The sequence below is a fragment of the Rhipicephalus sanguineus genome, chromosome 8 (assembly GCF_013339695.2).
Source record: "Rhipicephalus sanguineus isolate Rsan-2018 chromosome 8, BIME_Rsan_1.4, whole genome shotgun sequence".
In the NCBI taxonomy this organism is placed as follows: domain Eukaryota; kingdom Metazoa; phylum Arthropoda; class Arachnida; order Ixodida; family Ixodidae; genus Rhipicephalus; species Rhipicephalus sanguineus.
The window spans coordinates 28,061,564-28,088,760 of record NC_051183.1 but is presented as its reverse complement, the minus strand read 5'-3'; the positions used below and the strand labels follow the sequence as shown (position 1 = coordinate 28,088,760).

General features: G+C 47.7%; 1 protein-coding gene across 1 annotated transcript; it reads left to right on the top strand.

The window, feature by feature from the left end:
- Window positions 1–25,925, top strand: LOC119401592 (motile sperm domain-containing protein 1). The gene is made up of 5 exons (XM_037668494.1): window positions 1–195; window positions 5,431–5,594; window positions 7,993–8,068; window positions 19,315–19,472; window positions 25,533–25,925. The coding sequence occupies exons 2-5, from the start codon at window positions 5,432–5,434 to the stop codon at window positions 25,922–25,924; spliced, it is 789 nt and encodes a 262-aa protein (XP_037524422.1). The 5' UTR covers window positions 1–195; window position 5,431; the 3' UTR covers window position 25,925.
- The last annotated feature ends 1,272 nt before the right edge of the window (window positions 25,926–27,197 follow it).

Genomic DNA, 27,197 nt, shown 5'->3' with positions numbered 1-27,197 from the left:
AGGTGGCGACACAGTAGTACGGTGTGCTCTGTCACCGCTGGCCGTCATCGCAAAACGAGCCACGTTTTCGGCATTTCGGCGCCAGACGACACACTACCCTATTGACACATGCACCTTAACACCACCATGACCACACTCGTCGTCGTCGTCGGGGAGTCAGCTGTTGGAGCGAGGTCGGAGTGAGACGCGTCGATGGTGAGTGATCGGCGCGCGTGTGTGCCAGGTAACATGGCCAACAACTGGCAAACCATTGTGAAGGGGCCCGGTGAGCTGCTTGTACGTGGCCTCTGCTAATAGTGCATGCTCATCGGTGTGATGATGACAGCACCAGGGTAGTATGTACGCTGTGCAAGCGCGATCCCATTGTCAACATTTTCATCACATGTTTGTGCGACAAAGCAAGCCTGGTTTACGTTGTGGCCAACAGAGCTGATATAGGTCGCATATTGACGCGTGGATGCCGTGGTCGAATGTACGCGCCCTGGCCTTCCGCAGGCGCGCGCGCGTGTGTACTAATGTATCGTTTGTGTTTACGAGATTCTTAAACTGAGAGAAGAATGTACCCAGTGAATGGGCTGGACCAACTTCGTACTTGTGTGATCTCCGACTACAGATGCAAGAAATTAATTGCGGCACAGATATGGCAAATCGGAAGTTTTAAAAACGACATCAATTAACATTTAATCATTGCTTTTTCAGTTATGACACGCACACACTGGTGTAGTTTAAGGTATTGGCGGGGTTTAGATAGCGCGTACTTTGAAAGGTGCATCTTCACATGCCCAGCCAAATACTTTCTTAAAAAGCGAGAACTTACGACTTCACTAAAACGGATGCTTGGGCGAGCTGCTTCGCGCTTAGGATCAGCTAAAAAATAACAGCCAAACCGAGGTCATTCTCGTAACTTCCTGAAAGGCCTTTGATGTCATTCCCAAACTAGACGTTGTTGCTAGACTAACTTCCTCTGGAATACACAAAAGAGCAGTTTTGGGGATAAAGAACTATCTCAAAAACAGAAAGGAGCACTCTGACTCGATTATGTAATGCGTGGCTATGATTGACAAGAACCAAAGAAAACGACAACGAGGAGTGATGTGCCAACTTACTTTATTTCGAGCAGGGATATACTTATGTACAGGATTGAAAAAGAAAGGACAAAAAAGGTAGAAGAGAAAATGAGCGGTCAAAAATGGCAGACTTTAGTCAAAGAAGGCATATTCAAGTCAAAAAGCACCGCCAACACTTGTCGTGTTATGAGTAACATGTGGAGGGTCCAGCTATCTTTAGCCAGGGTTCAAAAATATGCTGACGCACTCTATGACAATGTGACCAAATGCATGTTAATATGCCGACGCACTCTATGACAATGTGACCAAATGCATGTTGCATGTCACATTATTTTTTGTTTTCCATTTAATTGCCTAATTAGACATGATTAATTAACTAACTTTCGAAGCAACGAAGCTAGCCAAGAATTTTATGGGGAAAAATTGTAGACCGGTCTGCAAAACGTCCGACTAGACAGTTTCTGACATCATATCTGTTAATTATTTGTGTTTTTCTTCATATTGGGACTGGACGTCAGAAAAATTAAAATGACATGGTCTCGACTGCCGTTGCAGCCGTTGGGACTGGTGGGACTCCTCGTGGCGCCACATAGTAGCATTTGAGGAAATGATCAGATGGCTGAACACTGTCTGGTCGCGACGTGGGGTGGAGTATTAGATCGCAGTATCACAAAGCTGATGTACATCGGATGTAGTAGGGAACTCTTTCCGTACTGCGGGTAAAATAGGTGTTTTTCGTAGGTTACATTAGATCTTTTTTGCTGAAGGAGCTACGGCACCTAATATTTTATGTAATACAAACCAAGCTCCTCAACCAGCTTTCGACATCAATCCCAGCTTTCCAAAGCATAAGCAAGAACAGCTCAAAACCCTGCTCTTGCAATGCAAGGACTGCTTTTTGTCGTCGTCAAGAATTCGGCAGACCCCAGTCGCAAAACATTGCATCATTACAGAGGAAAGGGCCAGACGACTCCGTCAGAGCCCGTACAGAATGAGAGCAGAGTTTCGATATGTGAATGCAAGGCCGTAAAGAAACAAGTCCACGAAATGCTACGCGACGGCATCATCCAACCGTCCAAGTGTACATGGGCGTCACCCGTGGTGTTTGTGAAGAAGGACTGAACCCTATGTTTCTGCGTCAATTATCGTCGCCTGAACAAAATCACAAAGAAGGACGTGTATCCTGTCCCACGTGTAGATGACGCCCTGGATCGACTCCACAGCACGAAGTACTTTTCGTCAATGGACCTCAAGGTCGGCTACTGACAAATCGAAGTTGACGAGAGAGACCGAGAGAAGACTGCCTTCATAACACCAGACGGCCTCTTCGAGTTCAAGGTCGTGCCCTTCGGTCTTTGCACGGCACCTGCGACTTTCCAACACATTATAGATGCAGTACTGGCAGGCTTGAAGTGGCAAACTTGCCTCATGTACTTGGAGGACGTCGTTGTGTTTTCCTCAGTATTTGACGAGCACCTCTGCCGCCTTCAAGCTGTACTTCAAGCAATCAAAACCTCCAGACTCATCCTGAAGCCAGAAGAATGTCGCTTCACATACGAGGAGCTCTTGTTCTAGGGCGACGTGATTAACAGCACTGGAGTTCACAGAACCCACAGAAAACAGCTGCCATCGCTGCCTTCCCGCCACCAACCAACCAGAAGGCTGTACGCTGATTTCTCGGCTGGTGCGCCTATTGCAGACATTTTGTCAAGGTATTTTCACGAATCGCGGAGCCTCTAACTAACCTCACGTACCGATGTGGAATTCAAGTGGGGAACGGCACAGGTCGAAGCATTTCAAGAACTGAAATGGTGCCTGCAGACGCCGTCGATAACTTGTGCACATCGACGAATATGTCGACATGGAAATTCACACCGATGCAAACAGCGTAGGGCTCGGAGCCGTCCTAGTGCAGGGGACTGAACGACTAGAAAGGGTTGTCAGTTATGCTAGCAAATCTAAGGCGGAAGCCAACTATTCCACAACAGAAAAGGAGTGCCTTGCCATCATCTGGGCTACATCAATGTTTCGCCCCTATCTTTACGGCAAGCCTTTCAAAGTTGTGAGCGATCACCACTTGAAGGACCCTTCAGGTCACCTCGCACGCTGGAGTCTGTGACTTCAGGAATTTGACATTACTGTCATTTACAAGTTCGGACGAAAGAACTCTGATGCTGGCTGCCTGTCCTGTGCCCCAGTTGACATCCCGCCACAGGATCACCAGGATGGTGACTACTTCTTGGGGACCTTAAGTGCTGATGACTTCATCGAACGACAGCGAGCAGACCCAAAACTCAAGGGCTTTGTGGAATACCTCAAGGGCAAGGCCACCGTTGTTCCAAAGGTATTCAAGCGAGGATTGGCGTCGTTCTTGCGAAACGGCATTCTCTAAAGAAGAACATCTCGCCACTCTGGGCCAACTGCATCCTCGTAGTACCTTCAGCATTATGTTGAGAGGTTCTGGAGGCCTTGCATGATGATCCGACGGCTGGACACCTTAGATTTTCCCGCACGCTCGTGAGAATACAAAAAAAGCACTACTGGCCTCGCCTCACTGCCGATGTCACCCGCTACGTAAGACTTGCCATGACTGTCAGCGACGAAATACACTGCCGACTAGGCCAGCCAGACTTCTGCAGCCCATCGAGCCACCTCGCTGGCCGTTCCAGCAAATCGGGATGGGGCCTTTCCCAACTTCAAATTCTGGAAACAAAACGATCGTCATAGCTACCTACTACGTCACCCGCTACGCCGAGATAGGGGCCCTGCCCAGAGGCAGTGCCGCCGAGGTAGTTGGCCTTTACTGCGTACCTAACTCAGGCAATCTTGAGATACAGCCAGACAAGCCATCGCCGGACCACCGCCTACCACCCACACACCAATGGCCTCACCAAGCGCCTAAATAAGACCATTGCTGACATGCTGGCCTTGTACGTCGACGTCGAACACATTACGAGGGATGCAATTTCTACGTACGTGACCTTTGCATACGACACGGTCATGCAAGAAACAGTGCAGGTGACGCCATAAAAGTTGGTATGTGGAAGGAATGTGGCAACGACGCTCGAGTCCATGCTACCCAGTGTCACCAATGAAGGAAACCTCGACGTGGCTGTCTACCTTCTGCGTGGCGAAGAAGCCCGAGAACTCGCCCGCCTATGCATCAAGGATCAGCAGATGACCGACAGCTGCCGTTACAATGTTCGACGACGCTTCCTGCAATACCAGCCCGGCGACCGTGTTTGGGTGTGAACACTGATATGCCGACGTAGACTTCGTGCAAAACTTCTTTGGTGATACTTCGGGCCATACAAGGTGCTTCGACGTCTCGGCGCTCTAGACTACGAGATCACCTAGGACAGCATCACGAACTCTCAGCGGCGCCGCGCACGACCTGACGTTGTCCATATCGTTGCGCCTTAAGTGATAAAGCTCGAATGTTCGAATCTGCATGTATAAATGCCAACATGCCTTACTGCAGGTCAGTTTATCGATGGCTGATGCTCTGTTTGCTGCTATCAGTGTACAGCATGTATTGCTATAGTTTGACTTTTCGTTTCCTGGGCACAGGTTTGCCCTAACAAAAAGTTTAGTCCTGAAACTGCCGACTGCTACCTTCTTAACGTCACGACCACGTGACAATATGCATCTTCACTTTTTTACAATGTGGGATGCCAATAGTAGTCTTTTGCAACTTTAGTGAAGTGATAAAAATACGCGTTTAATGAGAAAAACAGGGTTGGCTTTAGCCAATACAATGAACAATCTCTCTATTAATGGGGTTATCTCAAATCGTGTTCTGAGTGGTTGTCTGACCCTTTGACAAATGATCAAAGCAAAAATAGTTCAGATTGTCTAATGCTGTGGCTACTCCAAGGCTCACGGAAATCACTGCCTCTGTTGGATGAAGACAACGATGAGCTCAACATTACAACTGCTGGCAAGATTTGTGTAGTCAATCAAGCTTTTTTTTTTATACTCTTCTCTGCTCCTTAGCCAATTGCTGCACTAGATAAGTGCCATGCTTTGATGATCGAAAAAACAAGTATTCACAGCACTCAACATAGCAGATGAAACAGCAGCACTGACGACATGGCAGCAGGTGCCCAGTGACATCACTGGTATTTGTGGTCATGTGATAGTCATTGTTTATGAGCAGAGTGAGTATATCACGATTCCGCGAAGTGCTTTTCGAAATCAATATTGTCACCATTTGTAACATACGAGCACATCATTAAAAATTCGTCTTTTGCTGGGGCAAATTCTTTGTTGTAGTTTAATGATAGTAGCCACTGATTAGGAGCGAAAAGAGAGGTTTACAAATTTTGTTTCCTTTAAATAAATGGAATAAATGATGGTGCAGGATGTGCCGGTGGGTGATGGCAGCTGAGCAGGCACGGCATGTGTCGGGCCGCATGCCTGTGGTGGTGTGCCCGTCCCAGCTGGACTTCTACCTGGACCAACAGGAGAGCCACAAGCAGGTGCTCACGCTGTACAACATCAATGACTTCTCGGTTCGCTTCCAGTGTGAGTCCATTTTGCATCACTGTTACAATGTTTATTTCAATATATTTCTGTTACATTGGGATCCACGAATAATGAATATTCGTTCAACAACAAAACAGTCTGGTGGGCTGGTTGGTACTTCGCAGCTTGAGGCTTACAAAGAAACAACGCAAGACTGTAGAAGACAGTGCTGTGTCCTCTTGTCATCCTGGGTAATTTCTTTGTGCTAAACCTCAATACACTCAAACCTCGATATAAGAAACACGGATATAACGAATTATTGCTTATAACGAAGTAAATGAAAAATAGTCTTGGTCATACATACAGTGTTATGAATGCACATTTATAACGAATTTTTGGATATAACGAAGTTATTTTTGTTTCAGATGCGACTTTGATATAATGCGGTTATAGTGTATACGTTTGTATAATGAGGTTATAATGTTATAATGAGGTTATATTTGAGGTTAGACTTTGTTATAATGAGGTTATAGTGTATATGTTTGTACAAAAATGTCTAAAAATTAACTCTAACATAAGAATATAACAAGCATGCAGTACAATCCACAAGTGCTGAATTTAGATAATCTCACAGGAAATAAATCTCAAATTATTTTGTTCCTCTTCACCTTTGCTCACACTGTGCAACATGAATGTAAGCTGCCTTGTAAGAGATAAGCGTACATTTGCATCACTTATCTTTATGCACGAGGAACTCAACTACAATTCAAAAGATCGTTGATCAAATGCCATTGCACCTTGCTGTTGTTTAAAAACACTAATTGCTTCGAATGCCCAGTCGTAGATGCATGGCATGACCACTTAGCATGTCTGAAAAATTGGCAGTTGACGTATACATGCGGAGGACACCACTATGCAGCCACAAATCTCTCATGAATAGCACCCTCTATATAGAAAACACGTTTCGTGCGGACTTGCATGCTCAAAGCTTGATCCTTACCAGAACGTATATGCTATGACATTGTCAAATTGTACACCACACGAATACACTATGTCAAGGGTCAGCAACCTGCAGCCCGGCGGGTAGCATTATGCGGCCCCTGGCCCGATGTCAGAACCACGCTCCCCTCCCCTTGTCACTTCCTATCTGAAGGCTGACATGGCAGTTTTCACCTCAAGTGGGGTTAGAAAGGGACAACGAAAGATTCCTTCCACTTGGCATGCTCCCCTGTCTGCACACGGAGCCAGATAACATCTTCACTTCCTTTCTTTGCACAGGTGCAAAAAAGGGACAAGAAAGAATATTAGGTCTAGGAAGGGCCTTCATCTTTGTAATTTGCAACTTTGTGACATGCATGCTGAAAACAAGCAGGATTTATAGTACCATTTTGTACGTTATTGTCAATTCGCCAAATGTTTTTCTCTGCATAAAAGCCCCCCCCCCCACACACACACATACACACACACTTCCCGATTTGCCTTCTGGCCCCCACCATGTGTCGGCTTCATGCAACTCGGCCCTCCGCTGCAAAAGATTGCCGACCCCTGCACTATGTGGATAACCCACACGCCATCAGACCTGTAACACTTTCGTATGAAGAAAAGTCCCAAACGGGGCGCTTCGTGGAGCTGCTTTAAACAAACCCTTAGAAGCAGGACACCCCACAGAGGCACATAATGCAAGAGTTCCATGCTTTACGGGGAGCATACAACACGCTCATTGACTTTTACACCAATGGTTCAAAAACACTAAATTTTCTATGTAACAGTTTGGTAACAGGCAGGCTACCGGCATTCGTCTCAGTTTTCTCAGCTGAACGTTCTGTTCTCTGGATGCAATAAAAAGAAAGCACAAAGAAGCAGTCATTTTCTGAGAGCTCCGAAAGCACTAATTTAAAATTGGAGCAAGAAGCTCTCATCGCCGACAAGCACACAATCAAAAACTTGTAGCTGAAAGTCAGTGCTTTGTGTGTCCCCGATTCTGTCTAATAAATTCAAACCAGCTAGCTTGCCAATTTGTGTCATGCAGTTTTACTCTTCTCCATATGTGCACCATAAGGCTGTGGAGAATTTTGTTGCAGTAATGTGCAGCTGAATGCTCAGGAGTTATGGTGTTGAAAAACGGCAGCGATAGATTACCTAGTATGACTGTGAGTTTATAGGCCTGATATCTGTGTCATAACTTTCAACTTGTTTGATTTCTTGAAGTGCAGTAGAATCACGTTAAATGGAATCTGACCATGGAAATATGTTTCATTAAACAGGGCTTTTGCTCATTGAGGAAGGTGTATAGGGCTGTGGCAGTCTGATTCAAAGCCAGCCAAGTGAGAGGCGGTTGCTCTATTTGTACTCTAGTCATTGGGCCGTGTTCTATCATATTTGAGGGAAGTGCTTTGGAAATGTGTATGTGTCCCTTTCTCAAGTCTTGTTTGGTGCATGCTGCCCATTTTTTATGCAGTGCTGTCGAATGCACCAAGACGCTATGCTGTTGCAGAACCCGAGGGAGTGCTCAAGCCCCACTCCTTCACTGATGTGTGAGTGTTACTCCCCCCTTCTACCTCGACGTTCTACATAACCATATTCAAGTGCCATTCACTTGTTATAAACCAGGTTGCACAGAAACCAAAAAGAGAAAGGCAGCAGCTGCTGTTACTGTAAGGGTGACAAGTGCCCCTACCCGCGTTTTCCTCCCTGTCTTAGCTGGTTTATTACCTCGAAAGGTTTAGCACAACACTGGATGCATAGCTATGCTTCATTGTGGCCAGTCTGCATGCAGCTGTCACGTGCAGCAAGTGGCAGTGCTTTTCAAGATCTGCTGCTATCTTGCACGATAAGAAGCAGCGGCCATAGGTTGGTAAGAGCAAGATTGTATTGAGGATGGGATACAATTTTCTGTGGAAGAGGAATCGGATGGCTGCCTTCCATTCCTTGATGTCCTTGTGAAATGGGACAGCAGCCACCTTACTTTCAGTGTTTACAAAAAGGACACACACACCGATTGTTTCCTAAATTTTAAATCTGTACACCTTTGCTGCCGTAAACTCTCAGTTGTATCGACACTTGTGCAACGTGCCCAGTGGCCTTTCTCCAAGCAAGAAGACGCACAAACAGATGTGGAGATCGTTCGGCAGGAGCTGGCTACTTTCGGGTACCCAGGTTCATTCCTGAACTCGTTGCAGTGGCAACTGTTGTGCCCAGCTCAAGCTCGTACCGCTTTCACAAGGAAATGCGCATTGGTGCTTTATGTCCCAGGCTTCAGTGAAGTACTCGCTTGGGTTCTGTGCAGCCATGACATCCGCTAGTGGCACACATTCGGACAGTCACACAAATGTCATAGGTAAGTTGGAGAGACAAGACTCTCCAGGAGTATTCTAAAAAATCCCTTGTGCTGACTGCAAACATGTATGCAGCAATACCTCATTAACTCAAACTCGCATATCTTGAAAAATTGGCCTAATCGAAATTTTGCGCAGCACCGAACCATTTCCATACGTGCCATGTATTTACATACTATTGCTCTTTATTTTGAAGTGTTCTTGGACCAAATTTCAGATATTTAAAAATCTTGTCCGAGAGTTGAACAAAAAAAAACCCGCATTTCCCCGAAGGGGAGTATGACGAAGTGCGAAGCACGGGGTGATGCTGCGCGCGACTAAACTACAGCCACTGTAACTAAACTGCAGAGCCGAGCGAAGGAGACGGCAGCGAGAGAGCACGCGCCAGCCGACCCACGGAGGTCTGGCCGTTTTTAAGTGCAAAGCACTTTTACTGATGATGATGATCTGTCTTCCGAACTCGTTCCAAAGAACCCGCAACGCGTTCAACTTGTTGGCGGCGTTGCGCACGCCCGAGATGGGGTTGTTGTCGAACCACAGTCGATCGCACACCGCGCAGCTATATCCGAAGCTGCGGTCCAGGAAGTCTCGCTTGAAAGGCGCATTCACACTTGAGAAGCGAAGAGAAAGCGAAAGCGCCAGAGCGTCCGGAAAACCGTTTTCGCGCGCGTCGGAAATGTTCACATTTGTTCTGCCTCTCCCGCATACTGTCGCCGCCGCCGCGGCCTTCGCCACTTCGAGAATTAATTCTCTTTTCCCCGTTTCCTGAGCATTTAATTTCGTACCAAATTCAAGTTAAGTATGCAAAACACGGAAAATAAATAGCTTTCACCTTTTCAAACCGCCGTTTCGGGAGATACACCAGCAGAAACCACATAAGCGGACACGGCAGCAGTGGCGGCGGCGGCGGCGGATTCACCCGGCTTTGCAAAACGCGAGGCACGTTGGGGCACGCCGACTCGCTGCTGCTACACCTTTTTTCTACTTCCAGTGTTCTCGTCAATCGTAATCCAAACCAGGTTCTCGAGGAACGCGTCCTTGTCGAGGCTGTGAGTCTTGTCGCGCTGCACGGGTAGTTTGCGAATGCGCCGATGCGAGCCACCGCCGACGCCTTGGCCGCCATGTTGAATTTGCGGTCTGTTGTTTACGTCACGTGATTTAAGCTAGCGCAGCCAAAGTACGGCTTCCCGTGAAGCGGAAAGGCGATCCGCTTTCGCGTGGCGGAAAAATCGGTCTCGGACCGATTTTTTCGCGTCCGCCTCGCGGCGTGGTTTTCCGGCCGCTTAGGCGGCGAAGCGAGTGAACTTCCGGCGAGTTTTGCCGCTTTCGCCCCCATCGAGGCCAAGTGTGAACGCGCCAGAAGTTCGCGTCCGGCCGATCGAATTCGAGGGCCCGCGCTCGCTCACGCATCGCGCGTCCCCGCGCCAGATCGGCTTCGGGGTGCTCGGCTCGCTTCGCACGCTTTCGTTCGGCGTCTCGCCGCCGGCCTTCATCACCACAGGCAATGCGCGGGGCGCGCGCAGCCACGGAGCGGAGGGCGGAGCGCGCGCAGTCACGTGGGGCGTGACGTCGCTGCGCCGTTGCTACAGACGCTCCTCTCCGCTCCTCGCGCCGTTGCTGTGGGACGGCGGATTCAGGGTCGCTTATAAAGTGCATTCGCACTTAAAACTTCTCCGCTGGACCTTTTCACAAGCTTCGCACGAGGCTGCTGTGCCTATGACAAAGCGGACTCTGTTCCTGAATGTGAAGTCAAAACCTAGCAGCAAAATAACTTTGTCAAGCAACCTACAGTAAAACCTCGCAGGGGTGAGACAGCTGCGCATATTGCGCATTTTTGATACGATTCCGTTTTCCTGCGCCAAGCTGCTCCGAAAGCATAAAAATTGCAAAAATTGCGCCGAACTGCGCCGAAACGACCCCGCAAGCAAGAATTTTCAAGCCTGCATCAGTTTCAGCATGGGAAAACGTAACTTTAGAAGCAGCGCCAGGGATGCGTTCGCAGAACATGTTAACACGCCCACGCGTGTCCTTCTACGCGCCTTTGTTATGGAGGCTTCCATAGTGCTGTGGTAATCGCCTCTGACTGGTTGTAAATACAGTCACCTGCCGATTTTTCGGACACCCTAGGGACTGCGAAATCGTCCGAAAAATCGGGCAGTCCGAAAAAACAAATTCATGCTTTTTTATTCCGCTTAAGCGGTCAAATCGCCACAGCCACGTCCGAAATAGCTTTAATGCCTCCCAGTACAATTATCAGGCATTTTAGTGCGCGCCCAGGCTCTCGCAAATACATTCGGTACCTGCCGCGAACCCCGCTTAACTACGTACGTGCCAACCGCCACTTTTACATCTCGTGATGAGCGCCGCTGATAACAGCAAAGCGCGGAATAGATTACGGCTATCTCGCATGAAGCGTTTCTAAACGATGACGCGGAACACAAAGACTGTGGCGGAAGAGCGGACGACTCGTCCGGCATTCCCCGATGCGTGTGCGCATATGCGCACACGCATCGCGGAATCGCCGCTGATACGCAGCATTTGCTGCCGTATCAAGCCGATCGTTTCTAGTTGTGTGCAGTACATCGCCAACTAAACTGACGCCGTCACTTTACTGTTGCTGTATCGTACGCACGCATTTATCACGAAAGGGTTCGTGATGCGCACTTAGTTCTTGACCGCACACGGGCGCGGCAATGGCGAGCTGGTTTCGTCCGCGAAGGCAACGCGTCTATGCGGCGCACTTAGCGGTCTCGCACAAAGAGGCAGCATGAATGGCGGCGCGGCGCATTTGCGCTCTCGCCTATTAAATGCGTGCAGTACGCATGCAACTGCGCTAGGCCACGTGCACTACCGAGCAGTTAACTGAAGATGCTTGTCGTAAGGGTTGTCAGCGATTAAGTCGTACCGGAGCGTTTGCCAGCTGCCGCCATCACGCCTCCGTGCATTTCCGCTGCTTATCCGTAACATCGCCGCACGGCGCCGCGATAGCGGCCCTTTGAATTTCTGGTCTGCTTCACAACATAACGCTTCGGCATTGCGGCAAAGCTGACTTTCGGACTCTGCTACTGTCGCACACAGATCGACTCGCGTACGCGCTGGTTCAAACCTAAGAGATGATTGACGCGGCAGAGGTGAGGGCTCCAATTAATGCCTTTCGGACCCACAATTCGGGCAGAAAGTCCGAAAAATCGGACACCGAAGAGTTTCAGCGTCCGAAATTTCGGACGTTCTTATAGATTGACGTCTATGGGGCTGGTGACGGTGCCGCGATAGTGTCCGAATTTTCGAGCATGTCCGGAAAATCGGGCGTCCGAAAAATTGGCAGTTGACTGATGTGACCCCCCCCCCCCCCACCCTACATGCGTTCATCGGTGGCCGCCATACCGCTTTTGTTCTTTCCTGATGTTACACGTGAAGGCATCGCCGCAATCGCGTGCTAGTAAGAATCGTTCATTGACCATTCAAAGACCTATTGCTATGTGACTACAATTCTTGTGCAATCAGTTTTTTTTATTATTTGAAAAATGTGATGTTTTTAATTTTTTTTAATTTTCAAATGTAAAGTGAAACTATACTCTGTTCCAGAAGTTCCGTGCAGCAGAGCCAAGGCTACACGACCCTCGAGCGCAGGTTGTTGCGAAGCGAGATGTAGTGCCCCATATACGTAGCCCGTTGTTTGTCCTCATGACTTTTGCAAGCGGTCTCGTCGGAAGATTTTTACTTGAAGGCTTCTCTGCGTGTTGTAGCTGTGATTTGTACGACGATTTTGTCGCATTTTTTGTATAAAACAATTTTTGTGGCTCCATGATACTGAAGAAAGAGTTCTTGCTTGTACGTGTTATAACATGCAAATGACGAAAGAAATAACGCTGTTGTGGCTCGTATGTGTTATGTTTTTACTTATAAAGTACGAAGGAATGGTACGACACTGTCGAAACTTTTATGAGTAGTCCGCACAGCCCGAGCGTCCACAGCGCCGCGGAGGACCCAGTCTTGGGTTGTGATTAGTCCGCGGTGGCAGATTTGGTCACTCCTTAGTCAAAATGGCGGCGCCTGGCTCACCTGTGCGATATCGTGCGATATCACCTGTGCGATATCACACGCGCGCTTTTACGGTGCCGAGGAGAATATTTAACCGCTTTCACAATTACAGCTCATCTCACTGCGCAGTTGCACAGTGTCCCGAGACGCTCTCGCCGCTTTCGCTGCAGCGCTCGCCGCTAGCAGACGGCAGGGCGCGGAAGGACACACTTAGATGTGCTCGCCCTCCTGATTGGTTGAGAAGGCGTGTAGCTTCGACAGTGCTGCACGGAACTTCTGGAACAGAGTATAGTTAAAAAAACTTTTTTCATCTATTTCATATGTTGTTACCCAGGTTATATAAATTGCGTAGTTTGTAAAAAGGTAGTGTAGTTCACACCTGGCAATAATCTGTTAAAAAAAAGCTTTCTCCAAAGCTCTTTGAACGTTATGTGTATTCTAAGCTGATTAAAATGTGCGTTTCTTCCTCCAAGTTGCTACAAATTTGTTTTTTTCAAGCTCCAAAAACGACATAATAAATGCCACTAACTGCTCCCAAACAAGGTTCTCCTGCTCCTAAATTGAAATTTTGCTGCTCCCAAAACTGCTCCCAAATCGATTTCAGCCGTCTCACCCCTGATCCTCGTTAATTCGAAGGCCTCGGGACCGAGAAAAATATCCCAATTAAGCAGGATTCCCAATTATCCGAAACAACGCGAAATCAAAGAAATCAGCCAGAAAACGTGATGTACGGAAGTCACACCTTTATTGTGGCAAGTCAGCCTACTTGGAGAAAAATTCCTCCATGCGTGACTGACGCGTTCGGTAGTTCCCAGCACTGAAAGTCATATTTTCCAGCCTGTCAATGAGGCGCAGCATCTCAGCCTCGCCGCCGTTGCACTCGACGAAGCTGCGCACAACACGCAAGGCATCGATGCCATCCTCCAAAGGGGGTGCTCGGGAGGGCTCGTCATCGCTGTCAACATTAGAGGCCGAATCGGTCGATCTCGCAGCTATCTCGCTGTCGATGTCGGCGTAACACGTCTGCACTGTGCACTCGACATTTGCGTACTCGGAGAATCCGATTGGAGTGCACTCCTCGTCCGCGTGCAAAGCCTCATATCGAGCGCAGAGAGTCTCCCCTTCTTCATCAAACGGGCAAGTGACAGCGGTGACAGCAAACTCAGCGGAGGTTGCCTCTTCTTTCACAAAACCGGCGTGCTCAAAACACCGTCGAATAACGGTGGCCTCCACCTGCCTCCATGCGTGAACAATGAGGCAAATACCACCGAGGAGGTCAATGTTATACTCCTTTCCGTTGTCATAGCAAAGGAGCATTCGCTTCAACAGATTGTAGCGATATATTTTCCTGGTATGGTGTATGACGCCCTGGTCCATCGGCTGCGATAGCGACGTCGTGTTCGGGGGTAGAAAGACCAGCCTGATTGCCTGCAGGTTCTGAATGTCGCCGTGAGCTGGGCAATTATCGACGACGAGCAAAACGCTGCGCCCTGCGGCCGCAAACTTGCGGTCAAGGTGCCGCACGTATTCTTCAAAGAGTGCAGCCGTCATCCCAGCTTTCTTGTTGTTTTTATAGATCAGGTCATCCTTGGATGGCAGTCGTGCATTTTTGAAACAACGAGGCTTTTCTGTCTTCCCAATAACAAGCAGTGGCAGCTTGTGCTCACCGCACATGCTTGCACCAAACAAAACAGTGATTCTATCTTTGTTCTGTTTCCGCCCCTTAATGTCTGCCTCCTTCAAAGCGAACGTCTTCGTAGCCAACATTTTGTAGAACAGAGCAGCTTCATCAAGGTTGTAAACATCTCCTGCTTCGTACTTGGCGAGTAGTGGAGCCAAGGTGTGCTGCTTCCAGCCGTCGACAACAGACTGATCCGTGCTGCCACTCTCGCCACAAACAGTCACGAATGTCAGGTTGTTGCGCTCCTTAAATCGGCAAAACCATCCATTGCTGCATTTAAACACAGAATGTCCAAGTTGCAGCGCCAGCTGGTTGGCCTTCTCACGCAATATGGTCCCATTCACAGGAAGGTGTGCTGCGTTGGCTTTCTGCAGCCAGTCGATCAGAGCTGCTTCAACGTCGGCGTACGTAGGCGGGCGTACTCGTGTACGCTTTGACGAGTGCGTCTTGCTGTAAGCATCGAGAATTTTCTCCTTATTCTTGATGATGTTGCGCAGCGTTGACAGAGGCACGTGGTGCTTTTCGGCGAGAGCTGTTTTCGACGCCGTCGACTTGCTGGCCTCTTCAATTAAGCACACCTTTTCGTGCAGGGACAAGCTCTTGTACTTCAGCATCTTCCTTCCAAGCACACCTCAATCAACTAATTCACAGGGAAGACACTCAAGCGGAGACAGGAGACAAATGGAGCAGTCGCACCGAATCGCACAATGCGCGCCAGCCGACATCCAAATGGCATAAAGACTCCACAAAACATTCACTTCGCTAGAGTGGCTAACATCGCTGTTGAGATGATGATGATCATGATCGCAACCGCACGCATCGCCGCCTGGCAATTGCTAAAACATGGCGTCTACGACCTATTTCCGGTAAAAAAAAACATGGCCTTCGAGATCCGTACATCAAAAAAAAGAAAATGCATGTTTTAGTTACAGCCTCCGAGATTCGCAACACCCTTTGCATATCTTGGAAGTCGCAGCCAAGTGTGCCAATTAACCGGGAAGTCGCAGACTGGCCGCACCAATTATCCGGTTAAATTTACATGTAAAAATTTGGGACCGCGCAAATAATACAAATTATCTGGGATTCCCAATTAACAGAGTACAAATTACCGAGGTTTTACTGTATTACACATCATGTGACAGGATAGACATGCACAGAGGCAAGCCCTGCGATGTAGCACGCTTGGTGTAGTTTGTTTTGTTTACAATCACACATCCATCGGAGGTGTGATTTCAGTTTTCCGTTTACCCTATTTTCGCGCGTATAACCCGCCCCTGCGTATAATCTGCACCCCCACTTCCAGCTCGCCGAGAAAAAAAAAAAAATCCTCGCGTATTGCCCGCACATTCGATATACAGGAAAGGCTGTACAAAAGCTACTGCTCAGGTAACACAGCACATATGTAGACAGAAAAAGCTTTATTTAGCAAGCAGAATACGCTGCCTGCAAGGCCAGTCACAATCACTCACTATCACTGCTCTCGCTGGAGCTATCACTTGAGCCGCAGTCCTCACTGTTATGCACAAGGTCATCTTCGGTTCCATCCATGTTGTTTGTGATGCAGCATTTTTTGAAACTTTTCCGCACCATCTCACCTGGAATGGCCTTCCATGCCTCGACAATCCACTTGCAGAATAGGGCAATATCAGGCCTTCGGACTCGCCCTGTCGGCGTCAAGTCGTAGAGGCCTTCGGCCATCCACTCGGCGTAATAGCGCTTGACATGCGCTTTGAAGGGCTTGTTAAGCGACACATCTAGAGGCTGCAACATTGACGTCATTCCACCGGGTATAACAACTAAGTCAGTCCCGTTGCGTGAAAGGCGGTCCTTCACTTCCTCAGTTGTGTGGCCGCGGAACGAGTCAAGAACGAGCATGGACCTCTTTGCGAGCATCGCACCAGGCCTCTTCTCCCATACCGTCTTGACCCAGTCCACGAACAAGTCACTGTTCATCCACGCGTTCTCGTGTGCGCGCACCACCACACCGGCAGGCAAATGAATCTTCGGAAGAGTTTTCCTTTTCAAGATGACGTACGGTCGCAGTTGCGTGCCGTCGGCGAGGGCACAAAGCATGACTGTGACGCGCAGTTTCGTGTTCCCGCCGGTCAGCACGCTCACCGAACTGCTGCCCGTCTTCTCAATCGTTGTGTCCAACGGCATTTCAAAATAAACAGGAGTTTCGTCCGCATTGCCGATTTGCGAGAAAATGTAATCGTGCTGCTTTCGCAGGCCAATTACATATCTCTGGTACTTGAGCAGCTTCTCCTCGTAAGAAGCCGGCAAGCGTTGACATATTGTAGTCCGCCGTCCGATTGAGAGCCCTTGCCTCTTCATAAAGCGGTGCAGCCATCCGCGGCTCGCACGGAACCCGTGAGGTAGGCCTAGCTCCCTCGACAGTCGCTGCGCTTCCACTTGGGCCATCTCGGTCGATACGGCGTGACCCCTGCTTCTCTCATCTTCGATGAACTTTACTAGCTGCACCTCCAGCTCAGGGTAGGCGCCGGTCTTGGGGCCACGAAATGAGCTACGGTCGCGGTGCGCGGCTTGCAGGCTGTCTTTGTTCTTTCTCCACAGTCGCACGCAGGACTCGTCCACATCGTGCCGTCTTCCCGCTTCGCGATTTCCGAATTCCTCGGCGACAGCGATGATCTTAAGCTTTTGCTGTGCGGTGAAGGACTGCCGCCGGGCGCTACTCATGGTGACAGAATAGGTCGACTTAGGCTTGGCGAACGGGTCGAGATGTGGAGAACTAGCGATATCAACGAGGCAAAGAGAGCTCACACTCGGCAACAACTTATCTTGACAGTTGACAGCACCGTGGAAGCAACAGAACCGAAATGCATGCCTGCTACCGCGTCAAAAAGTAGTACTTAAATTTACTGATAATATCTCATTTGCCTTGCTAAAATAACTACTGCTTTATTTATTATGGAACTCAAACAGTTGCGGGAAGTCGTAGGTAAGATACAGGTATTGTTCACTTTGCAAAAATGCCTTCATTTTCTTTCTATTTCTTAGACAGCACCACCTTTTCGGCAAGCCCTTTTCCAAAGTAAACATGGCGTCCGTGACGTAGGGACAAGTGGAGGGTGGTGGAGGATGGGTGGAGGGTCACTGTGCGGCCACAAACGTCCAAAAAAATATACTTGTAATGTGACAGTGAGGTTTACACTGAACAATCGAATTGTCTTTCCCCGAACGTTTTTCTAAACGCTTCAACGATGCAAGCAAGCGAAACCGAAATCGGCCGCAAGCTGCCATACTACTTGCGGAGCAACACGAATTTGCGGAAACCGCCTCCGTAGCCTTCGCTACACTGTAAAGCGGCTTCACGGCACAATACGTATTGCTGTGAAGCAGCACTATAGGAAAACCCCCGCGTATTATCCGCACCCCTACTTTGCCACTGAAATTTTCGGGTTTTTGGTGCGGGTTATACGCGCGAAATTACGGTATTTACACAGTGCACATGGCACGGATTTTTTCATTCGCTGTGAGGTACGGCAAGGACTACACCGCCAAAGCAAAGCAAGTCAGTGATGCTGAAAAGAAAGCTTGTCTAAATCAAAGAAGTGACCCAAGAATTTAGATTCACTCTTTCAGTGGTGGCAAGAAACAAGCACGTTGTGGTGCAGGGGTTATCAAACTTTGTGGCCTTGGGGAACCCCAATGGCTTTTCCAGAGTTGCCCTTTGTTCGATCGGTGTAAGGTGGTAAAAAAGCACCCGTCGCAAATCACACGAGAATTAATAGAAGCGCATTGTATAGCAAGAGCTGGCATCACATGTATCAGCGCCCCTTCATTGGCTTTATCTGAACATGAAGTGGTCTTTCTTAATCAGGCGAACCGTCTATGAATCTTTGGTCTGTGACGTTGCGATGTTGTGTCTAATCTTGGCGTTAGGTTAGGGTGGTTTTTTGTTTTTTGTATGCTTGCGCAAGTCTACATATTTGATGCATTTGACAATAAAGCTCAGTTGGAAGTTAGCGCTCTGTCCTCTTGTGTCGGTCTGCTAGGCCGTGTCTTCTTTCCTCGTAATGCGCTATACCACTTCAAGTACGACGAACCAACTCGCCCAATCTTCAACACTAGCCGACTATCAAAGTCAGTATAACTATCTCGAAGGGGCTGAGTCGCTCATATCCCTCTATCGGCTCGACTGGGGACGTAATGCCATGTTTCTTATGTGTGTGAATTTGTATAGCGTTTTTTTGTTTTAAGCAAGAAAATAATTTTTTCTAATCTAAAGACTCTCAGAACTTGCAGTAGGATTCTGTAGCGGAGAACAGGTTAAGGAAAAATTAGCGGGAGGGAATTGGGGGGGGGGGTCCGCTTGCTCGGTCATTGGCGCACATTTCAAATCTCCTGAAAAGGGGAAGGGGGCGCTTGCTGGGGTGGGGGCGCTTTCTTGGGGTATTACGGTGCACATTTCACGCTCTTGTGTAAATTGACCTTGGGCCTTATGCAGTCATGTTGCATTTATCATTTTTGTTCTCTCTACTTGTCATTGCCATTATTTTCATCTCTAAATATTTTGCCGAATTTTGTGTCGGTTATGTTAGGCCTTTCTACGGCCATGCGACATTTTTCACTGTACATCACTAACATTAAATTCATAGTCATGGTGCTCTGTGGCACACCTGGGCCCTCAGAGAGTACTACTTTCAGTCTAAACAGATTCAGTATCCCTCTTTGAATCAAAGTGGACAATAATTACCTGCAGAGTGGTGCGACACCGCGAAGCATTGGAAGGCAATGTGGGCCGTCGCGACCACCTGCGCATCATCATGTGTGAGGAAGGAGGTCGCCTGCATGGACACAGGGACGTGCCTGCCACCCTGCGCCCAGCGCGCAGTCGAGGGGACGAGCCATTACCAACAAGTGAGTTCAATTGGCAGGGCTTGCTGTGCCTCGTTACTCGATAGCCACGAATGTCCCTCAGTGGCAGTGGAGGTGCAGCATACCTTTTAGAGGTTCTATTGCGAGCTGCACTGCAAATCCTCTGGGACACTTCACCCATCAGTGACTATAATGGCCAGAGTTTTGATTTAAGTGCCGAGTATTTCCGATTCCAATATATGAGCATCGTGCTGCAATGTAGCCGCGACAGGAGCTGTGCCTGTGACATTGTGGCAAGTACACGATAAAAAATAAAGAGCACAGCTTTTAACGCAGGCCAAAGGAACAGATTAGACAGACTTTCTTCCTTTTCTCTGCATTTGAAGTTGGGCTAACTTTCTAGTATCATGCATTCGTATGAGCTTGCCCAAAAGTTTGTTCTTATGAGTATTGTGCAGGATTCTTGTAGCCTCTGTGTCAGTATTGTGGTGAAGGGCTTCTTGTTTTCAGTTACCAAAAAGCTAAATTTCTGAGTATATTGAACTGAAGATCATGCAGTTGCATATTTGTTTGGTTTGAATTTCAGTGCTCTCAAATTGCTTCTGAAAAAGTTCGCAAGGTGGAGAAAGTTTCATGGAAAGGAACACTTATTTGGCACGTTCAGTAAGCTCAGAGTTTTTTTATTTGCCCTCATGCTGTGATCTGAAAGCCTCCTGGTTAGCTCAGATGCTAGAGCTACGGCTCCAGAAAGATGTTAGTCTCTGACTTGAATGCAAGACTAGGCGTTCACTTAAAAGTTTTATTTTTTAAAATTCATTGTCACTTTTCAACTTGCAGTACAAAGACTTCGAAAAGCATTTTAAAACATTTTTCTGAACAATTCGCATGGATCTTCATCATCCAAATTTTCCCAATTCATGGTGCTTTCATAGATTCAGAACAAATATTTTTCTGCGTATAACCTGCGGTTACAACAGCCAACTCAAGGAAAAATAAAAGAATCTCCACTTATAGGCAACCGGGCACGGAGCGAGTTTGGACTGGTGGCGCCTCTATCGGTGGAAGCGACGAACTAATGGCATGTGGGTGCTGGAAAGGGGCACGCACTTGCTGCGGGGACGCGGTGCTGGATGTTGTCTGAGCTTCACTGTGCTCTCGTCGCTTGTGTCCTGCGCTGCTGAAATGTGCGAATAGCGACTTTTAGAACCGAATCGAGAACAAATCGAATTGTGATGACCCCGAATCGAATACGAATACAAATCGAATACTGTTCGAATAGTTTTTGAATAGTAAGGCAACCGTTTTCAAAGCAGTTCTAGACTGGTAAGGTAATAACTTTCCAACCGCCCAAGAATTCCACAACATTTTATTTGAAACAAATATTCACAAGCTTTAACAAAGGGACATTATGATTACTTTTAACCCTGACAAAATACCACAATCATTTAAACTGAGGCAAGCGCATATACAGCAGGAACTATAGAGCCTTCGAAATGTTTTGTAACTGCTGGCTGAAATGTAGCAGTGACTACAGTTTTCAAGGTGGTACTTTGTCAACAGCTTTTAAATAAAACTGATTCATAAATATTAAGCAAGTTTCATGAGTTAAAGGGCCCCTAAATCACCTCCGATATTTTTTCAAAGATTTCAAGTAAACACGCGCATCGTGTGCAGAATGTCGTCACGATCAGTGATGCTACACGTGGCAGTGCTACAAGCCGCGGGTGCGGCACAAATTCCAAGAAACAATTTCTTCTCCTCTCCGGGCCCTTCCGGTCTGCCTAGTGATGTGTGTGACATCAGCGTGTTGAATCTGTAATGCGGTATGCAGGCGGTGCTGCGATTGGTCAAACAAGAACCTACGACTTCATGTTAGCCTACAGCAGCTGCCCGCGCTCCTTGCTATTCTTCGTCGTGTTGCCCGTGTGTGCGCGCTTGCGAATCGACAACTGCTGCCCGTAACGAAACTGCCAAATTGCTAGCGTACCAGCACAGTCACACCTAGTGGTCTGATAAGCTGCGTGGACTGAATCCGACAGTGTTTTGCGATGGCTTTCATGCATCAGTGCTTGGCTGCAAGAGCGCAGACTGGAAAAATGAGAAGACGCGACACGTGTCACTGTACGGGTCCATCATGTTGGCAATCCTTTGATGGCGTGCGCACAACACAGGGTCCATACCGGCACAATTCGTACGAGCACGGGCCGGCACGGCAACAACAGCGGTTAGCCGAGAAGCACGGAGTCGCGGCAACAGGAAGTGCCCACTGCTTCGAAGAGTGTGTCCTGCTACATCCCCTTACATCTGCCTGTTCCACAATGGCGCTAAGACGTGCCTCACTCTTAGGGGCTGTACCCAGGAGCATTGTTCGTTGGTTCTGGGAACCACAGAAAGAGCTGAATGGGCTGAGAGATGCAGGCGACGGCTGGCATTGTTGGCATGCCTGTTTCTGGTGCACTAAATGTTGCCAAAATCACCTCCTCTAGTTCACGGCGCGGCCGCTAGATGCGGCAGTGTGTGAAAAACGCATCAAATTCATTATTTTCCTTTAGTTTGTGCCTGAAATGAAGGTTGTGTCTATGAATTTCAACACCCAATCTTTCAGTTTGGCTGAAAATCTCGGCGGCAAAAATTTCGTCCGGTATTCCTTTAAAGAATACAATACCTTATTTCTAAAAGCCTCTCCCCCTCTCCTTCAAGTCACACGGGAAAGAAATCCGCAGGGTATAAAGGCGGAGCCTAGTGACATCAGCGGGCGGGAGATTTCCCCAAACAAGTCCCCCACTCACAAGGATGAGCTAATGGAAGGGGAGGCCAGTATTACCAGACTTCTCTGCTGGTTTTGTTATGATCGGACTTCACGGCTTGGCGCCGCTGGATCGTCAAAATGGTATGGCGGCATCAGCCCTGCTTTCTTCGCCCTCAACATTCCCCGAAACGCACCAGATGAGGCGACGACCCTGCCGTAGTGTCCTGGACCCTTCAAAGCTGTCAACTTCCCTCTTCAATCGCCTTGGACACGCTTGGCTGACTTTTTATAGCCTGAAGATGAGCTATTTACAGTCCAGGCTGCTCGGAGGAGGCAGTCGCTTGTGCATTGCAATGTCCAGGCTTCTGCGAGATGCGCCGAACCATTAGCCGAGCGCCGGAGATTCTTCATCGGGCACTATATGCGGTGTCTGCGACTTTGGGACCCGGCCGGCAGCTGGCCACCACCTGCACCGGCAACGCATCGAGGCAAGGAGAGGTTTGCAGCTGCCAACACACCTGACATCACGGCCCGCCGTCAGGAATGTACGCTGCAGTGATCCGTTCATTGTGTGTATGGAACGACTGCACCTGACGGCACACCTGACAACGCAGCCTGTTTTTGGGAATGTGCTACGCTGGGAACTGTTCCTTGTGTGTAGAGTGCTTTATTATGTTCTTGTTCGCCTCCCGGGACCGTCCGTTGCCAGGTGCACTGCTTCTCTCTTTCTCGGAGTGCGATGGAGGCGGTGCTTACTTAGTGGGCGGAGATGAAGACAACGTGTTTGATTGGACTGTCTTCGACTTGATTGTTTCCTCCAGCAGGGAATCCTGGGAAGGCCCAGGCTTTATAACGCGAGCGTCGAGACGCTCTAAGACGCTACCAAAATGACATGTAAAATAAACGTTACTGTTATCAACTCCGGCTCCTGAACTCGACTTCTCCCTGAGGCCAGGCTGCTCCCCGGTCCTATGGGCGGACCCCCGATCACATCAGTTTGTACCACCCGACGTTTCACCAGTTGCTGATGATGAAAGTGCAAGCACGCCTGGAAGGAACGGCCAAGTGTGGTATCAGGCTTTGCAGATGTTCGCTGCTGCCATTTGCAGAATGCACATAAGAGTCTCGTGCACTCCTTTACGTCAGAAATACCGACGCTGCTGTGTCCTTTGGTTGAGTTGCCAGCAGTATTTCATGTGCTTTTGTTGTTGCGAATCCGGGCTGAACAAAACTGCCATTTTTGGTGGTCATTGATGGTGTCTCTTTTTTTTTCTTCTGCCGAAGAAATTGTGTACAGCCTTTCAGATCAGTCAGCTGTGGCTCTTTTTAGTGAAGTAGTGAAGTAAAAATGTAAATGATGTGGCTTCTTGGTGTTTGACAGTTTATGAGTTTTTTATTAAAATTTTGGAGTGCGACAAAACTGTATAGATCGCTGCTGTTTTCACCACGTAGAATCAGTCATCAGTGTAGCGGACAAAATTAAATCTTTGTTCGATGACTGTATAGTAGTGCAAATTGAGGTGTCAGTCGCATTTCCGGTGGCTTGTTTAAATAATTATTTTTAAAGTAAAGTATATGCATGATGTGGCAACCTCCTATAGCTTGCCTAAGTTGATACTGAGGTATACAGTTAGTGTTCAATGTGAATAGCTTTGCTCACTTTAGCTCCAAGATTTTTCCTTGTCATAGCGCTGAAATTACGTATCATGAGGCGAGCCTTCTGCCTGAAGATATATATAGTCTGTGAGCGCAAGCGACACTCCATCAACGAACTTACAAACTGCGAACTTACAAAACCGCACAACCAAGAGCGGCAGTTGGAGGAGAGCCTCGCTCAAGCTCGAATCGGGCGGGCGCTAACAGGCCCGCGCGAACAAAGTGGCCCGCAACTTTGCACGAGGCCAAGCGTCAACATCACCAACTCCGCCGGTCACAGCCATCATCGCCATTAATTGGAAGCATCGGACCACCACTCAAAAGCCACGGAGCAACGGACGTCAAACATTGCCACATTGCGTTGGATGATGGACGATAATCTGTGAGCTATTGTTTTTGGATGCGCTGTCATATTGTTTAAATTTAGAAGTTTCATGTTTTGTGTAAATTGAGTTGCTTTATTAATTTTTTCCCTGTCATTTGCTGTCTGTGTGAATTGTTTATGTTCATTATGAATTGTCAATTATAGGTTTGAGTTGTGTATTTGCATATGGTGTCTCGTGTAAATTCTCTTCACGTAGCACACCTGCAGGCATTACCCAAAAGTACCTCACAGTCACATTTCGAGTATATCCATTCTCTGAGAATGGAACAGCGAGTTTGCGGCCGCACATGGTCCAGCCGGCATCGGGGACGCCATGTTTACTGGGAGAACAGGCGTGCGAAAAATGTGGTGCTTTCCTAGAAATGAAAAAGAAAAAGAAAAATATTAAGTGTTTAAAATTTTCTTTCCGGCAGCAGCTTCCCTTACTCATTTTATCTTTGTAATGAAGAAAGCTTTATGTATTCGAGCTAGCTAACTCTGAAAATTTCAAAATAATAATAGGTACACTTTCTTGGTGCACGTGCAGGCAAGCATTTCGGTTCTGTTGCTTCCACAGTACTGCCAAGGAAAGTTCTTGCCAAGTGTAGCATACTTGACGAACTGAATAAAATATGCAACTTGACAATCAACATAAGTAGTGCAACTATGGCACAGCGTGTACATTTTAGCAGCCTTCTCGGTGGCAGCGTAGCGTTGGCGAGCAGCGCCGAGCCGTGAGTGGCACATGGACTGAGGTTTTCGGGGGGGTCCCATTGTGTATGGCTAGAATCGACAGGCATAGTTGTATAAAGGAGGTGTTGACCAGAATTAGTAAGCCCCTGCAGCTTTGTGTGGCTCCGGTTGGGCTCTGCATCGTCAGATGTTGCTGCCAGTGTTGCCCATCACGTACACTTCTCCAATAAGCCGTAATATGCAAATGGTAACAAGTGTGCGGGCGAACTAACATTCTCTAGTGCACTGGCACGACAAGACACTGAGAGGTGTGCTGGCTGAAAAACCTTCAAACGATGCGCAGTTCAGTGATGCCTGATGTCCGATGAATCGCCAAAACTCGTGACATAGGTTGTTTACAGATAGGACCTACGCTTATGAGTGCATTGCTGGGTGCTTCTCTTTGTGGTTCAGCAATTGCACGAACTTAAAACTTAAATAAAATACATTCTAAATTTATCATCCGAAGATGGAGCTGCGACAACTGCTACTGCTGTTACATGGCTCACTTCTCAATGGTTTTTAAGATTAATGCATGCACAGACTGGCTGTCGAATGGATGTCCGCAGCATGTGCCCTTAGAAGGAAGCCTATCTTGTAGGTTCTGTGCCCCTGGAGCCATCACCTGGAACTGAGCGGCAGCTGAGCCGTGGTGCTGCCAATGGGCCCAGCGCTGCAGTTGTGGTGGTGGCGTTGGCATGCCTGGTGGCGCTACTGCTGCCACTGGAGGGAGCGAGTAGCAGCAGCCATCCATATCTGCAGCTCACCCATCAGCAGAAGCTGATTGCCGCATACATACTGGGTAGGTCTTTGCCTCTGCTTTTAACGAGCTTACTAAGTGGTAGGAATGCACAAATAAGAACAGTGCTGATGAATACGAGGACAGAAGATGGTGACTGGCTGACATCAAGCCCTGACTGCCACATGCAGCTGACCAAATTTTCAGAATTGGGATGTCCAAAAGAATTAATACCAACGGCAAGGTTGACGTAGTTGTTTCTTTCAACTTCAGCACTGCAGCCGACTTGTTTACAAAATGTCATTATAGTCAAGATGACGAGTGTAAGATGACGTACATGTGGCCATTGACTCATGACATCGACTCTGTGATGCCATTAATTTAGAAGGTAAGGCATGCAAACAGAGACTACGCATTTCTGTTGTCTTGATCTCTTAAATCAGTGTTTGCATGCCCTTCATACATTTATGAACTAGCTGTTAATTTATGTTGTGCTTGTTGAGCTGCAAACGCCCATGTGACCTCTTGTGTCTAGACATTGCACACACAAGCTTGGTAGACGTTTATGATAGCTGTCGGCCGCGAACTGAAACTCTTTTTCACTTGCACATGCTTCTTATATGTGCCTCAGTCTCTACTGGTAAAAAATATCAAGGGCTGGGATAGCTCCCTTACAAAAATGTATGTAGACAGTCTATAGACGTTCTAAAAATGGGTTTACACATTCTATAGACTGTCTAAATTTATTTTTGTAGGGGAGCTGGCTACTGGCATCCCCAGGTAATACCATATTTACTATGTTGCAATTAGACTGTGAAAGTGCCACAGCAAAAATGTGTATTTTTAAAGATTATAGCCAGCAGTTATAAATGGTCATAACCGCCTCTTTACGAAATTTAGCCCGTTTCACCCGCAGATTCCCAAAAAATGGCATTCTTGATACTGTCGATCAAGTGTATATTAATTAAAGTTATGAACAACCATATCGTGTGCAGGCCTTTGGTGATCTGTGATGCACTTGGGTTCTCAATTCTTCCTGAATGTGGCCTAATCCATTCAGAACCGCACATGTTGTGCATTAAATTGCTTAATTGGTCATTAAATTGACCAGTGGCTAGACAATGCCATCAGAAACTTCAACAAAATAAATTTTGTCATTCACAGTGCACTAACGCAGCGATGCAGTAGAGAAATGAAAACAAGTGCTTATTTCAACTAAATCTTTATTGACATGTTTACGTATATATTGGCATGCATATATACAGTGGAACCTTAATTATACGTCCCCCGGTTTGCGACGACTCGCATTTTACGATGAATCAGATTGATCCCGGCAAAACCCCCGTAGAAACGATGTATTAAGAACCTCAGTTATACAACGCAATTTTACGCCGACCTTGCACCGTATGACGACTCTCCGATACCGTCCAAGAAAAAAAAATCACCTTTTTTACTCAAATTTAATGCCGACCAAATATTCGCGGGTGCAAAATATATTACGTGGCCCTGGGTTCGCAATTAGGAAAA

Excerpts from the sequence above, each read along its gene's own strand:
- LOC119401592 (XM_037668494.1), top strand. The coding sequence starts at position 5,432 with ATGTGCCGGTGGGTGATGGCAGCTGAGCAGGCACGGCATGTGTCGGGC. Across the intron at positions 5,595-7,992 it reads CTTCTCGGTTCGCTTCCAGT|TGCTGTCGAATGCACCAAGA; the intron begins GTGAGTCCATTT and ends TTTTTTATGCAG. Across the intron at positions 19,473-25,532 it reads GGACGAGCCATTACCAACAA|GTTCTGTGCCCCTGGAGCCA; the intron begins GTGAGTTCAATT and ends CCTATCTTGTAG.